Below are 15143 nucleotides of genomic sequence, written 5' to 3'. Positions count from 1 at the left end.
TAGGAAAATGCATGTAATGTTCATGGGACAGTAAAGTTGCTGCTTGGCTTCAGCAAGGGTTCATATAGAGGATGAGAAAGCTCCAAACTGATAAATGGGGCCAGGCTGTAGAGAGTCTTGACTGAAGGTGGATTTTGCTCTTGGTAATGGGGAGCCATTGGAGAGTTTCGAGTACATAGTGACATAGCACTAAAAAGTCTAGCAGGATTAAGTTCAAGTGGTATGTGGCGGGGCAGGGGATTGAAGGTAGAGAGCCCGGGAGGGGTCTGGGTCTGATACGAGATATGACAAAGCCCTGGTTTAGGATAAAAATTGTGAGGTAGAAAGGAAGGGACAAGTGCAAGAATTATATTTGTAAAAACAGGAATGTGTTGAGGTACTCATTGGGCATGGGAAACTAAGAAAAGGAAGCTATCAAAAACACCTGAGAGGTTTCAAGACTAAAGGAATATTTATATATTAATAGTTAATATTTACTGAGTGCCTACTATGTATCAGGCACCATTCCAAGTGCTTGGTAAATACCAATGAGAGAAGGGAATTAGAACATCAAGTGTTTTTAGAGGAAAGGGAAAACAACTACATCTCTAGCACTAAGAATTCGTAACATCAAGAATGAAGTGGAGGGGCGCCTGGGTGGCTCAGTGGTTTAAGCCGCTGCCTTCGGCTCAGGTCATGATCTCAGGGTCCTGGGATCGAGTCCCGCATCGGGCTCCCTGCTCAGCGGGGAGCCTGCTTCCTCCTCTCTCTCTGCCTGCCTCTCTGCCTACTTGTAATCTCTCTCTGTCAAATAAATAAATAAAATCTTTAAAAAAAAAAAAAAAAAAAAGAATGAAGTGGAAATAGCCAGCGAGAGATAGAAATGAGGGATGTGAAAGAGGTCAGGACCACAGGCATAGAATCGGGACTTACCCACTTAGAGGAAAGTTCATGTCCTGAGAATGGCTGAAATGAACAGAGACCCTTACTGAATTTCCCAGAAATCCTCCAAGAAGGAAAAAGAGAAGCAAAAACATACTGGAAAGAAGGTAAAGAAGGAGCAAGTGCACTAAGTGCTGAGAATACTCTGTGTATTTGATTGTTCAAATCATAACTATCGTTCTGCCTCCCCTACTGAAGATAACTGATAGTCGATTATAACTCAAAAAAAGTATTTTAATATTGTATTTTAAGTCCAGAGAGAGGTTGGATATTCTTTGCCAAACCAGAATCAACTTTTTCCAATCTTAACCGAGCCAAATAAAAATTCTAGCTCTTGTCGTCTGTCTCTAACAAGAACTCCAAAAATATGGTCCTGAACTTTCATAACTGACTTCTTCCCGGAGTGTGATCTGAGGACTAATTCCTCCGTTAAGTCGAGGCAAGCTCACTGCTTTGTGGTTTGTCTCCTGTTTTCCTATAAGGCAAATTAATTCCATTTCTTCACTTTTTTTAGTTAGTGCTGGTGAAATATGACAGATGGACAGCCGCTGGAGTCTGGAGCTTTCTTGTTATTCTGTGAATGTATGTCCTCCACTCTTTCTTACGGCTATGGAGAGGCAGTGTGCTTCATCCTCTTCTCTGTAGAACCTCCCTTACAAGGCTGGCACGAGGGAGAGTTAAAGGCAACTGATGCTTTATGTGGTGGTGTAAATAATGATGCAGAGCCCAGGCTGTGGAGCCATTAATATCTGGGTTTAGATTTTAGTTCTAGCACATTAGAAGGTTAGGACTTTGTTGGTTCTCTTTCTCCCGGCCATTGCTTCTCTTGACAACATTCTTCTTAGTATGAGGCAGTGGAAGGAATATGGGTTTTAGAATCACTCAGAATTAAGTGGGATCAAATGCCAGTGCCACCAACCTTGGACCTCCATTATAATGTGATCTATTATTTTATAGCATTGCTGTGAGAATTTAAAATAATGCAAAGCCTCCAGAACGGAGCTTGGCATGTACTCAATAAATAGTAGCATTGTTAGAGGTGTTTTTTTTTTTTAAATTGAATTTAATTGAATGACCAGAACAGAAAATACAACTTCCAAGCAATTTCACTTATAGGTTAGACAGCCATGAGATTCATTTACCTTGGGGAGCAAAAAGTCTGAGAAAGGGACAGTCTCAATCAGTCTATTTTGCATATAATGGTAAACTACAGCTGACATTTTAACTGATCTGACTGGTTCTGAGAATGCAGCTAATATGAGTGGCCAGCACAGTCTTTTCTTCATTCATGTTGTAAAGATGAAATTCTTTACTTTCTGTGCCGGAATTTGAACACTATGAGGAATAGTGGTCTCATTGCTAAAAGACAGAGGAACTTAGCTTGGACGTGGCTGTGTTAAGTTTGACCTAATATCAGAACATTAAGTTAGAATGGCCCAGTCAACTGAAGGTCGGGAAGGAGATGGGACCTCTGACGGAGATTTTGGATGCCTTGGTGTAGAGGGGATTTGCTGATGCGATGGCTATGAATGAGTTTCAGAGGGAGAGAGCAGAGGTGAAAAACAGTCTTGGGGTGCACCCAAGTTCAGGAGTTTCAAGTGAAAGTGGACAGAAAAGGAGAGAGAACTAGCCTAAGAAGTATAAGGAGAGTCAAGAACTTATTTTGTTTTAAACAACAAATAAACAAGGAAAAGGAGAGTTGCTGAAAATTTGGGAGTGTCAACCATTAAAAACTGTATAGTGTCAAGAATGATGTGAAGCAAAGCCCACTGATTTTATTTTTGTTGACCTTGCTTGGATTATTGATGACCTTGCAAGAATGGTTCCAGTAGAATGATAGCGGCAAAAGCCAAGATAGCAGGGGTTAGGGAGTGAGGTCTGGTGGGAAAAAAGGGACAGCAGGTTTCAATTACTTTTTTTAAAACAGTTGGAAGTAAAAAGAGGTAGAAAATGGAATTACTTTTCAGAGGTTGGAAAATAAATCACTTTGTGACCTGCCCTGGTCATCAAAGAGTTAATGGTATAAATGCACAGTAATTTCAGAAGCGTTAAAGAGCATGTTTCCATGGAAACATCAACCTACAGAGGGAGAGAAAGAGCTAGGATCCCCTGACAAAGAAGGAACAGCAGAGTTCTAGCCCCCACACAGTACAGCAGGGAGAAATGATTACATGTTTCTTTTAGCTTCCCTGTGAAGGATGCATTTGGGGTTCATAGTGCTGTCCTTTTGAGGACAAGAAACAGGGAAACAGAGTTCATTTTAAGTAAACTCTTGCCCTTACCTTGCTTCAAATTCTGACTCAAGGGTCAAGCTCGTTTTAGAATATTGGAAAAGATCAATGGGTGTCTTTAAGTAACTAGCTAAAACTAAATAAACAAGTAACTCTGATCTTCCCCTGACCTCTCTGTCCTTACCTGGTCTAGAAATAGTGCCAAAAAGTATTGTGATTTAGAGTAACACTTGAAAACACTCTAGAAACATAGGCTGTGTTTTTGGCCAGTAGCCTTGGACCAGCACCTTTGCGTTGGGTTTTCCATCTTAGTATATTCTCCTTGATTATATATGCATTTCATCTCACAGTTTTCAAGTCTATGAAATCCCTTTCATTACTGCCTGGTATACATTTCCTGCATCTTTGAATTCAACCGTACTTTCAGGGATGAGTCTTCCCACTCAGCTGTAGTCCCAGAAAGCCATTCTTCCAGACAGTGCTACAGGAGCAACATAAACAAAGTTGCTAACCAACTTTCCTGATGGTTCACTTTCTCTACCCCCATTTTAGATTGAACTTTGCATCTCTTTTGTCCCCCTGGTCTTTCCCTGGACCCTAGACTCAAAAACTGACTTTATTTTCTATGTGAAAGGGGTAGATGTGGCTCCCAATTCGGTTTTCTGAAAATAGAAATAAGTTTTTGAATGTGTCAGCAGCCTCCACTACTGTTTCCATATCACATCTGTAACATGATGTGATTATGAAGTGCCTGTCTCCCCTAAAGACATAATCATCACCCAGGCATCTTGACTCCTTTGTCTGTTTGAAACTGTTGCCTGATCCTGGAATATCCTCACTCTTTTGACCCTCTTTCCCTCCCATTCAATACAGTTGCTTCTGGAACTCTCCATATGAAGACATATGCCAATCATTACAGGGAAACTAAATTACAACTCCTTTGTCCATGGGTGACAGCTCCTCATAACTTCCACTCCCAATTCTCGTAACTGAAGCCATCTCGCTAATTCATTTGTTCACCATTTTGCTACCCTTCAGTAGAGCTGCTGGAGAGAGTTGTGAAATTAAGCCTATGGTAGCTACAGAGGGGGTAGGAACTGTGTATATGGCGGTACTCCCAATGTGTAGATTTTGTTGACCACCTCAAATGTAAGAGAGAATAGAGAAGGACCCCAGAACAGAGAAGAACAAATGGAAGAAATAGAGAAAGATCAAAAAGGAGGAGAAAAATCCTCCTTGTTCTTTTCCCTTGATATCATTCCCAGGTCATTCTGGATTCTTGACCAAGAGTTTCTTGGGTGTGTATGCCCAAGTTTTCTTACAATAAGTCTTGAAAGCTCACAAGAAGGAAAAACTCCCAGTCAAAATTGAATGTCCTAGGGAAATCTCTGCCAGTCATTGTTTGACTGGTCTTGGCATAGCCCCTGAGTAGCGTTGCCAGCTCATGAGCTAAAATGGATGTCAGAAAGGCAAGCCTTCACCTTAAAATTATTAGTAAACATAAAGCAGAACATTAGTGTACTCAGGGATCAGCCAGCCTTTGACCTTTCTTGGTGTTTTCTCTGGGAAGGTCCCACCACTTAGCTTTGATAGCCTGTAGGTCTATATTCCAACAGATTGAGCACCTAATCTGTGGAAGAGGAAAGGGATTTTTTGTTCAGTGTTTTTTTTTTTTTTAAAGGAAAGTGAGTTTAATCGATGTGTATCATGGCAGTATGAATTCAAAAGGAAAAAAATTCCAGTGGCAATAACATCATCCATAAGTTCTTGACTCCTTCCCACTGGGGAGTTTTACTTTTCCTACCACCTCTAGTAACTCTGGATTTTCTGTAGCAGTGTAGCACATCTCACCCCTAACAGAGGTGACTAAAGGCTGTGGGCATGAGGACAAGAAAGAATTCCCTCTTCATTATTACAGAGTTTTATCCACAGTTCCCTAAATGAGAAACAGCTTTACTGTTCAGCACACTTCACTGGCATCAAAAGGAAGTGGCGGGGGGGTGGGAGGTTGGGGTACCAGGTGGTGGGTATTATAGAGGGCACGGCTTGCATGGAGCACTGGGTGTGGTGAAAAAATAATGAATACTGTTTTTCTGAAAATAAATAAATTGGAAAAAAAAAGGATGATTCACTGTATTGTACACTTGAAACTAATAGTATACTGTGTATATTAGCTATACTGGAATTTAAATAAAAACTTAAAAAATATACTGTAAACCTCAGTGTTGTGATTGGGTATATCTGTATACCCTATTAGGTATCCAATCTAAGCATCAAATGAAGTAGAGTAGCAATAAAAGTTTTTCTTGTTTTTTGTTTTTAAAAGGTGACCTCATTAGTTCCCTAAGGAATACACAAGCAAGAGTGGGTCTCTTTCAAGGGAATGTTAAAAAGTATTACATAGCATTCAAAGCAGGGCTCTGGGAGGTCAGGTGTCAGGTGGGGGGTCATTTTGAGGTATCATTTATTCTAACCTAAACTATGAGGATATGAACTCACCTTTTGCCTTTCTCAGGAAGTGAACTTTATATTGAAGTATGATTAAGTAATTCCCCACTACACAAAACCTCACAGGGGTTACCAATCCTAGTTCAAAGACAAACATTCCCGAGCCTTCAGGGTTTGGGATATTGTGGGAATGAGAGGAAGTATCCTGGATTGGTAGTATAATAGAAAAGCAGTGATCCAGGAATTGGGAGACTCAGACTCTAGATTTAACGTGCCAAAGAGAAGCAGCATTTCCCCAGGCTTCAGGGTATTTGGTTCTAACTAGGAAAAGTTAGACTGCTCCAAAAGTCTCTGCAAAATAGCATTCTCAGAAGCCAAGCAACCTTTAAAAAAAAAAAAAAAAAAAAGATAATCATCACAGAAGAAGCTAACACATAAGGTTCACTAGGTGATAGGTGCAGGTCTAAGTCTTATATGTGTATTGAATTACTTAATCCTCACAGCTGTTCTATGAGGTAGGTACTATTTCTATGCACATTTTTTATGGTGAAGAAATAGGGACAGAAATTAAATGATTTGTGAGATCATACAACTTCAGAACTGGCAGGTCAGGAACTTGTGCAGAGCTCATCTGACTCCAGTGTCCTTGCTCTTACACACCACATTTCAAGCTCTGGTGGTGTTGGTGGTGGGGTGTGTGTGTGTGTGTGTGTGTGTATGTGTGTGTTTATTACATATTACATTCCTTTCTTCTTTGCTTAATCTCTTCTGTTTCTTTCTTTTATTTGCTTTCTATTCCTCACTACTAAGCATTGTCTAGGCTTTGTCATTCATTTAGGTGTAGGCTATTTTATGAATGAGGACCAGTTCCTGGGTTTGATCCAGAGGGACCCATCAGTCAGTCCAGAGGAGAACTGTCCCCTGGCTACGGCCTGTCACATTGACCCCACTCGGTGAAAGGGTGCTGCAGGTGGCCAGGAGTGAGGTCATTCCAGCTCATGGCCAAGCCATTCCCAATGCCCACTGATTGAACATCTTTCTAGAGGAAAGTTAATGTTCTCTGGCCTCTTACGTTCAAGCTGGGATTGCTGGGCAACTTCCAACAGTGCTATTCTATTTTCTTTCATTTCACATAAAAATAATTCGTGATATTCAGTCATGAAGCAGAATTTATTTTTTTCTCTCTTAGACCTAAGGGCCTGAGAAGCCTTTTCATTGCAGTAGATGGCGAGTTGATGCTTCACCATTCATCCCTTGCACAAATGCAGCATTGCAGTAGATGGCGAGTTGATGCTTCACCATTCATCCCTTGCACAAATGCAGCATTGCAGTAGATGGCGAGTTGATGCTTCACCATTCATCCCTTGCACAAATGCAGCTCAACCCAGACTGCTCAGGGCCCAAAGCATAGTCCTCACCACCAGCAGGCAGGAGGAAGTATATTAAATTTATATCAGTCAGTCCTCAAGATACTTTAATATCTCATTAATTTAACACCATGGATGTAGAATTTAAATAACTAAAGAAGGACTAGCCTAAACTTGAAACTTTTATGAGTTGTGAAGAATGGTTTGCAAAATAAATTAATGATATAAACACCATTTCAGAGCAAACGTTTAATTTACTGGAAGACAAACTACTTTTAATCTTTTTTGAGTAATTATAAATTAATATTACAATGTGCTCTTTAAATTAGTTTTCCCTGAGGTTCTCTATTAAGTATCATTATACAGAAATAAGGGAAAAGAACTGCATTCAACAGCTTAGGAAACTGGTATTTCTAATTCTTTTATTTAACAGCATGGTTTAATATTTTTGTATATGACATTATAGGTTGAAGGAAACCTTTAAAACTTCTTGAAATCCTTTTTCCTTGAAAAGAAAACCATGGTTGGCAATAATAAAATAATTCATGTGTCTTGAAAATATTGCCATGCAGTGTAGGAACCAGTGGGTCCAAGATTTGAACAAGGTTGTGACTGCAACATCCTTGCTCTAAAATACCACATTACGCAGCTTGGGTGGCGGTGATAATGGTGGTGGAGGGTGTGGGGCAGGGTACACAGTGCAGTCCTTTCCTCTTCAGTTATTTTTTTGTTCCCCCTTATGTCTTTTCTACCAGCATTTTGGGGCATTGCCCAGATCATCATTTGCATGTAGGATGTCTTACCAATGAGTTACCTCTTCTGGGTTTAATCCCACAGGAGCCCACTGGGTAGTGGAGACTCATCCCTCGCCATGGGCTGCCATGTTGGCTGCATTCTATTGGATGGTTCATTGTAGATTCCCTTTGATAAGCATGAATTTCTAACTTGGGCAAGTCAGAAATTTCTACTTTGTTTATCAAACTGTAACACCAGCTGTCTAGTTGTTACACATCTCTGCCTCTTTCCCCCAATACTGGTGTCTTAGTAGGTAGCTTTTAAGTGTTTTCAAGTCCATGGTTTCTAATCCTGTGAGGAATTGTTTCTGCTATTTCGAGAAAAAAATGTGTATATGAAGTAGTGCTAAGTGACATAGTAAAATGGTTGAGAGAGATAAGAGAAAGACTGAAAGATGTGTGGTTTTGCTATCCAGCTAATGGAGTGTCGTAATGTAACAACCACAGACAAACTAGAGAGCACGTCAGAGGAACATCCCTGTGCTCCCCTCATCAGGTGTGTCTGGTGGTACGAACCAGCCCATTTTATGGATGAGGGACTTGAAGGCCTTAGCAGGTGAGTTACACGCCAAAGACTCAGTTATTTACAGAGTTATGAAATTTTGGAGTTAGAAATTGCAAACAAGGGGTCAAGGATTCTGGTCTCCTGTCTGGAATTGTTTTTCCTTTATTGCTTTGCTCTTAACATCTAGAGGATAGAAACTGAGAGTAGGAAAAAAAGCCACTGTTTCTGAGATGTGGCAGTGTGAGCGGGATGTGTGCTGGACCCAGGGTGGGGATACCTGCATCCCGTTTCCAGCCCTGTCATCTGATCTTGGTAAAAGCCACGAATCCTCTGCACTTCATCTGCTTCATCTAGCAATGAAAGGATTGGATGAAGTGAGAGACTTATCTTTCTTATTACCGTGTTAACAGATACTAATTAAGAAATCCAGTGCCTTGTAAAAATCTGGAGGGCAGAATGAGTATTGCAGTGCCGAGGCTCTTGGTTCGCTGGGAAGATTCTGGCAGAGCTCTTTGGGATGCCTCCCCCACAGGACATACTGCTAAATCATTGCTTTAGGTACCACTGCGGTGCAGTGGATGAGCTCTGAGTGGCATGGTCAAAGTCAAAGAGGCGTAAGGGCTTTCTTACCTCAGCTTGACCTCATTAAAACCACTGGACTATGACTTTGGCCATGTAAAGCAAATGTATTGGCTCGGAGCCCATCGGGGTTCTGAGGCTCTTCTCAACGAGGAGTCAAGCAAGAAATGAGATGCATTTTATCTTATGCAGTCTGTACTGGGGATCTGCGGGGTCCAGGGCATGACATGTGACATGAGAATACTAAAATGCACATCTGGGGCTTGCAAAACTGCTTTCACTTCCCTTGGTGATAATCGTGAAAAGAAGGCCAAACTGGAAACCAGAAGACTTAAACTCTAGGCCTGAGTAGGCAGGTCACCTTGGAAAAGAGGGAAGCATCTTGGAGCCTGTTGGCCCCTTTCTAAACTGTGAGTTCTCAATGGATAACTTCTAAATTTTCTTCTGGTTCTAACAATTTGGGATTCTGTGTAATATTAGAACTTGATGAGACACAGTAAGGTTTCTTATGGGTCTATCTACATTCTAGAGACTAATTAAATGATATATGTATATTTATATACCAAGCCTTGCTGGGGCTTCCAGGAGTCTCAAGTCTTCTAGGAAAAGCTTCTGAATTTGGCTGCCACTTGAGCTAGGCTTTCTGACTGTATACTTGAGGATGGCATGTTTAGAGAAAAACAGAAGAGCTGTGGCATCTCCTAATTATAGTTTAATCTTTTACACATGGAAGCTTTGAGGTTTTAATTAATGTTCAGAATTGGCAAAGTGCAGCCAGATCCAGGGGTAGTTGGATATTTTCAGGCCTGTGGAAAGTTAAATTGGCTACTATGACCATTTGGCCTAGTTTATCCCCCTACGTGGAATGCAGTCTCCATTCCTCCAGTGTATTCCATTGGTAATTGGGTCTCGTTAAAATGTAGTTATCATACTTTTACTCGGTGAGGTCCAAAATGAGGCAGGTTTCTTACTTTAAATATTCAAATCATGCTAATATATTCTTTTTCTGAAATTTTCCTCTTATATAACCTTATATTTGTATCCTATTTTCTGTGGTTTTCCTATCAATTATTTCATTTTATGAGCACTTCAAACTTACCTGAGAAGCTGGAGGGTAGAGTGGTATTTCCATTTTAAAGAGGAAAGACCGAGGTTCAAGCACCGAAGTCCCACACCTAGAAGTGACCACAGTCCCAGTTATCTTTTTTCACAGTTCTGTTAATAGTGAATGGATTGCCTTGTTCTGCTATTCAAAGGGCATCCTTGTTCAGGGCAGGTGAATATTTGCAAGGTCCTCACTGCTAGCTAAATGTTGGTTCATCGGAGAGAATTACTCAAAAAAAAAGAAAAAAGAAAAAAAAAACCCACAGTGTGAATGAGTAATCTATATTCTGCTGAATGATATGAGTGGTTAAAGGATACTTTGGAAAAGAATATTTTGTTTGTTGTCATTAAATTTATCAATATTTGGTAAGTGTAAACTGTGTGAGAAGGTCCTAGATAGAATAAAATGATCCTGTAGAGTTGGAAGAGAAAGGACATCCCAGAAAGAGTTTAAAAGAAAAATCAGAAAGGAGCAACTAGAAAAATTTAACTATAGAGTAACTACCTTGCCCATAAGTATGGTTTATTTTCTGAAAGTTTGAATTTTAAAACTTGTACACCCGATTCGATGCTGTCCTCTTCAAAGAAGTCATTGTGAGATGCCATTCTTGCCACTTATTACTTAAATTATATTTGGAACTTCTCTTATAATTGCTTTTGAAATAGACATTTAAAAAATCACATATCTTAATTCAGGTAAAGTCAGAATTATTCTGAACCATGTCCAGTAAAAAGGAAGGTACTTAAGCCAGGTGACTTATTTCTCTCTCTTTCCCTTCCTCTCTTCCCTTTCCTTCCTTTCTCCTCCTCCCCTTCCTCAAAAAAAAAAAAAAAATAGAGAGAGAGAGAGAAAACTAAAATTTGTTTGCGTGTCTCATTAACCTTCTCTGTGAAGAGTTCCAGAAATTATTTGAAGCAATGCAGTATCATTGTAATAAGAACATACTTTCCAAGTTAATTACATTGGGTGCTTAAATTCTGGTTTGTTAGTTTAAAATATTTTGTTTTGTGTCTTTGTAATTCTTTCTTGGAACAAATTATATATGGCTTTGCCTGAAGTGTTGAGACTGTAAACTACAGGAGACCTGAGTATAATTTTCCAACTGGTGATGGGCTTGAGCAAGTGGCGAGGAGCTAAGAAATGAGGGGCAGTGCAGGGAACGGGGAAGATGCCACATGGAACATCAAGTTGAATTAGGAGTGCTACCCTTTTACCAATGGGAGGTGTCCAGAAAGAGCAGCCAGGGGATAAGAGGAGGGGACTTGAAGTCATGGCACGTGATAACTACACTAAGGAACAGGAAACGTTAAACCTGACGTGGCATATGACTGTCAGGGTGGGGTGGTGAAGAGATCATGGGACTGGGACTGTGGCTTAACACGTTATCTCTGTTCCCAATTAGCTGTGGGACATTGGGAAAATTTAATTTGACTTCTCTGTGCTTTGGTTTACCTATCAAGGCAAAATTCTAGAACTAAATGAGCTTAAGTTTTCTTCAAAGATTAAAATTTATACGGTAGCCATGATAAATGTCTTTGAATACTTGAAGAGCTTTCCTGTGGAAGAAGGATTAGACTAAGACTATAATATCTAAGGAGAGGGCCAGGATCTAGGGGTTCCAGGGGAGCAAATTTCAACTTGAAGTAAAAACAAAACCCAAAACCTTTGCCCAACAGTGAGATAGCTACATTGAGGTAGAAGGTGCTGTGATAGCAAGAAGAACTAAGAGAGCCAATCTTACGCTGTAGAGGGAAAGCATAAACTGTAAGAAGTGGTGAACTAGTTGATCATGAAAGTCTCTTTCAGTTCTGAGAGTTTGAGTATCTCTCTTCTTTTGCGGTCCTCGGTGCTCTTGATTGCATTTGTGAAGACCGTAAGACCAGAGAATGACAGGCTGAGAAAGCCCAGGCGGCTCTAGAAGTAAGAAGGTGGTCCATGAAGGTTTGGTTCATGCTCTCTAGTCATCTTTAAAATTGCCTGAAGGATATGCATCTTAGTATCCTTGTTGCTTAACCGAAGGTTACCTGGATGAACAAAGAATCTCACAATTTCACTGAATGAGAAGACTTAGAAGGGGAACATTCCGGCTGCCTTCTGATGCATTCTTCTTCCCTTCAGTGTGTTAGGAACTGTTGTCATGAAAAATCCGAAGCCCCTTGGAAACCTTGTGGCAACTACAGAGTATCTCTTTTGCTTCTCAGCAGAGACATGTCTCATAGCAACGTCAGGCCCAAGGCTCTAGAGTAGCACGTCATGTGAAAACTGGGCTAATCATTATTGACTCCTTGGGCCATTATGGTAAAGGGACATTAATTACCATCCCCACAGTTGCACTAATGTGGTTGTAATGCACACGCCTGTGGGAATCCCTAGCGAGGGAACCCTTCCTCAGGTCAGAGCAGTCAACAGGGGAATGGGGTGAGCTGTAGGTGCAGGTGTGAGGAGGAAGACAGTTTCATTGGTCTGACTCTAGTTACTTCCAGGGTTCCTGGTCATTTATGTGCCTGTACCTGGAATACTTTCTAAAATACCTCCCCTCCTTCCCCACAGACCCCTGGGATTTTCTGTTCACTCTACACAAATGCAATAGCTCTGGTCTCCCGATACATCTTGTGCAACCAGTGCAATCCTGACTGCTGCACTCATCACCCAGCTCTTAGAAATATGGGCTGGGCTGCATCTTAATAAGAGTTCACAAATATGTGCATATTTCTGGGAGGCAGAGAGACCTAGTGCTCAATATGCCACCTTTCTTAGCAGAACAGTGTCTTGGTACATTCCCACTTTCTTTTCTTCTACAACCTTCACCCTTTAATGGAGTCCTTCTAGAAGTGAATAATTGTTAACGCTTAAGGAGGGTTGACTATGGACCAGGCCTTGTGGTAAGTTATCTCACTCAAGCCTTACAGACCTAATCAAGTAGGTTTCTTTTTATCTTTTCCTGTTATTCCTATTATGTGAAAGCTTGGAACTCTGTGCATAACCAAATGGGAGCTGGAGGGATACCAGGTTTCTCAGTAATATTTGTATATCTATGTGTCTGTCTCCATTTACCTTTTTCTCTGTCTTCCTAACTATCTTGTTGTTGGCTTACCTTCTTCGTACCAGTAACCTTTTCTTTTATTCTGTCTTTACAGGTATCTGATCAATGTCACCTTTGAGGGAAGAAATCTGTCCTTCAGTGAAGATGGCTACCAGATGCACCCGAAACTGGTGATAATCCTTCTGAACAAGGAGAGGAAGTGGGAGAGGGTAGGACATATCTTTTGGCAATTCTCGAGCAAAGTAGATGACATAGGGCTATAAGATTTTGCAACACATTCAGGGAAAACCAAACCAAACCTTGGTTTTGGTTTCTGAGCTGGGAAGTAAGAGGGCAGTATTTTGAAGAACATAGGAGAAGCTGTTTCTCAAACTTGCATCTTTATTTTCTTGCTCCTTTGGTTAATCAAAAGACTATTTTCTTTATGCATTACCATTTTTATTGGTTACGGTGCTGTCTGAATCATGACTTTGTCCTAATGGAAGAGAGTATACGTGTATAAAATAACATAATTTGGTGAAGAAGTCAAATCAGTGATACGATTCAGAAATTGTATCCTACATAGTATCCTGGGAAAGTTGATGAAACCTAATTTGTAAGCACGCAGGTTTGAATTTACTGTGATTACAGGCTTGCCGTGCTAGGCTCCTTTCAGGACCTCTCCCACTGCCAGCTGATCCCATTGTCTGAAACTCTACCAATTGGAAATTAATTTCTGTGGGTGCTGGACTACTTAGGCTCAATTCTAGCTCCTCTACTCACAAACTTGTCTACTTAAGACCTTGGACAAATCTCTTAACTACTCTGCCTCAAGTCTCCTCATCTATAAAATGGGACTAAAGAACAATAGTACCAGGATGCCTGGTTGGCTCAGTTGGTTAAGTGGCTGCCTTCGGCTCAGGTCATGATCCCAGGGTGCTGGGATCGAGTCCCACGTCCAGCTTCTTGCTCAGCGGGGAGCCTGCTTCTCTCTCTGCCTCTGCATGCTGCTCTGCCTGCTTGTGCGCTCTCTCTCTTTCTCTCTCTTCCAAATAAATAAATAAAAATAAAAAATCTTAAAAAAAAATAGTACCAAGATCACAGCATTGTTATGAGGATTAAATATATTAATATACATAAACGACTTAGAAAGGTGGCTGGCACATAGTAAGTACTTAATAGGTATTTGCTTTTATTGTTATCCCTCATTCCTACTTAAATATAGAAGTTCCTGAGAGTAACGTCAGCCCTGGTGTTTCTTTTGTATGTTCTTCAGGTCATTTGTTCTTTGGGGTGCTTTGCTGAGAAATGGTTCTATGGATAAATAAGGTTGGGGATGCCACCCTCTGCTTTCTCATTCTGGGAGCTTCCCAGAACATGTCAACTTTAGAAAGTTCAGAGGAGTCCTATCAATAGCCAGGAACCATATTTGATTTTACTTAATCTGGTATTTCCCGAATTTGTTTTACTCTGAGACCCTTTTGTTCATGAAATTCCTGTTCTGTAAAACATGCTGGGATACACTGATTTAAGACAATTTCTATGGACTCTGTGGGTCAGTTGGCTGAGAACAAACGTCAGGATGTCAGCATGGTTCTGACTGGAATGGGGACCAGACTATATATTTCTAGAAGGAATAGCCAGGAAAAGAAACCAGGGATAAATTTCTTGAAATTCACCATCTCCACAGAGAGCCCTGGACAGGTAGTTGTATGAATGCTCACCTGGGAAACAGCACGTGTGGCTCACGTAGTAGAAACCCGGGGCCTTATTCTTCAAGTTGAAAGAACTCCATCTGTCCTGTAGTTCCTTACCTCAGGGCACAGCTACAGGGCGGAGAACATCTCTTGCATTCTTGATTAACGTTGCGCTCCCTCTGCTGAGTTATTATTTGTTCAGAAGTGCTTTCCCCTGGGCTCCTGCTCTTCACCCAATCAAGCCGCTTTCACTGCTGCTACAGAGACATAATAATTTAAGAAGTATTCTGGGACCTCATGTAAAACAGGTACTTCTGTGTGTCTCCAGGAGAAGGGTTATTACTAACTGAGGCTTCATACGTGGATCAGAGATGTCCAGCTGGGGTAGCTTTGATGCGGTAGACTCATGATGCCTGCCTCAAGTATGGGGCATCTCACACCTGTCCTTCCTTAAAGAGACACCACTTCCTGTCA

At 40.9% G+C, this 15143-nt stretch overlaps 1 protein-coding gene across 1 annotated transcript in view; it reads left to right on the top strand.

Moving 5' to 3' along the window:
* The window catches only part of GRIN2B (glutamate ionotropic receptor NMDA type subunit 2B), a 407054-nt gene that overhangs the window by 288513 nt on the left and 103398 nt on the right, over window positions 1–15143 (top strand). The window contains exon 5 of the mRNA XM_044227133.1: window positions 13088–13202. Coding sequence (XP_044083068.1) covers window positions 13088–13202 — 115 coding nt within the window. The remainder of the gene's footprint in view (window positions 1–13087; window positions 13203–15143) is intronic.

Source organism: Neovison vison, chromosome 12 (assembly GCF_020171115.1).
Source record: "Neovison vison isolate M4711 chromosome 12, ASM_NN_V1, whole genome shotgun sequence".
NCBI classification, from domain to species: domain Eukaryota; kingdom Metazoa; phylum Chordata; class Mammalia; order Carnivora; family Mustelidae; genus Neogale; species Neogale vison.
Note: the sequence above shows the minus strand (reverse complement) of the source record. Positions and strands in the feature narration are given on the sequence as shown.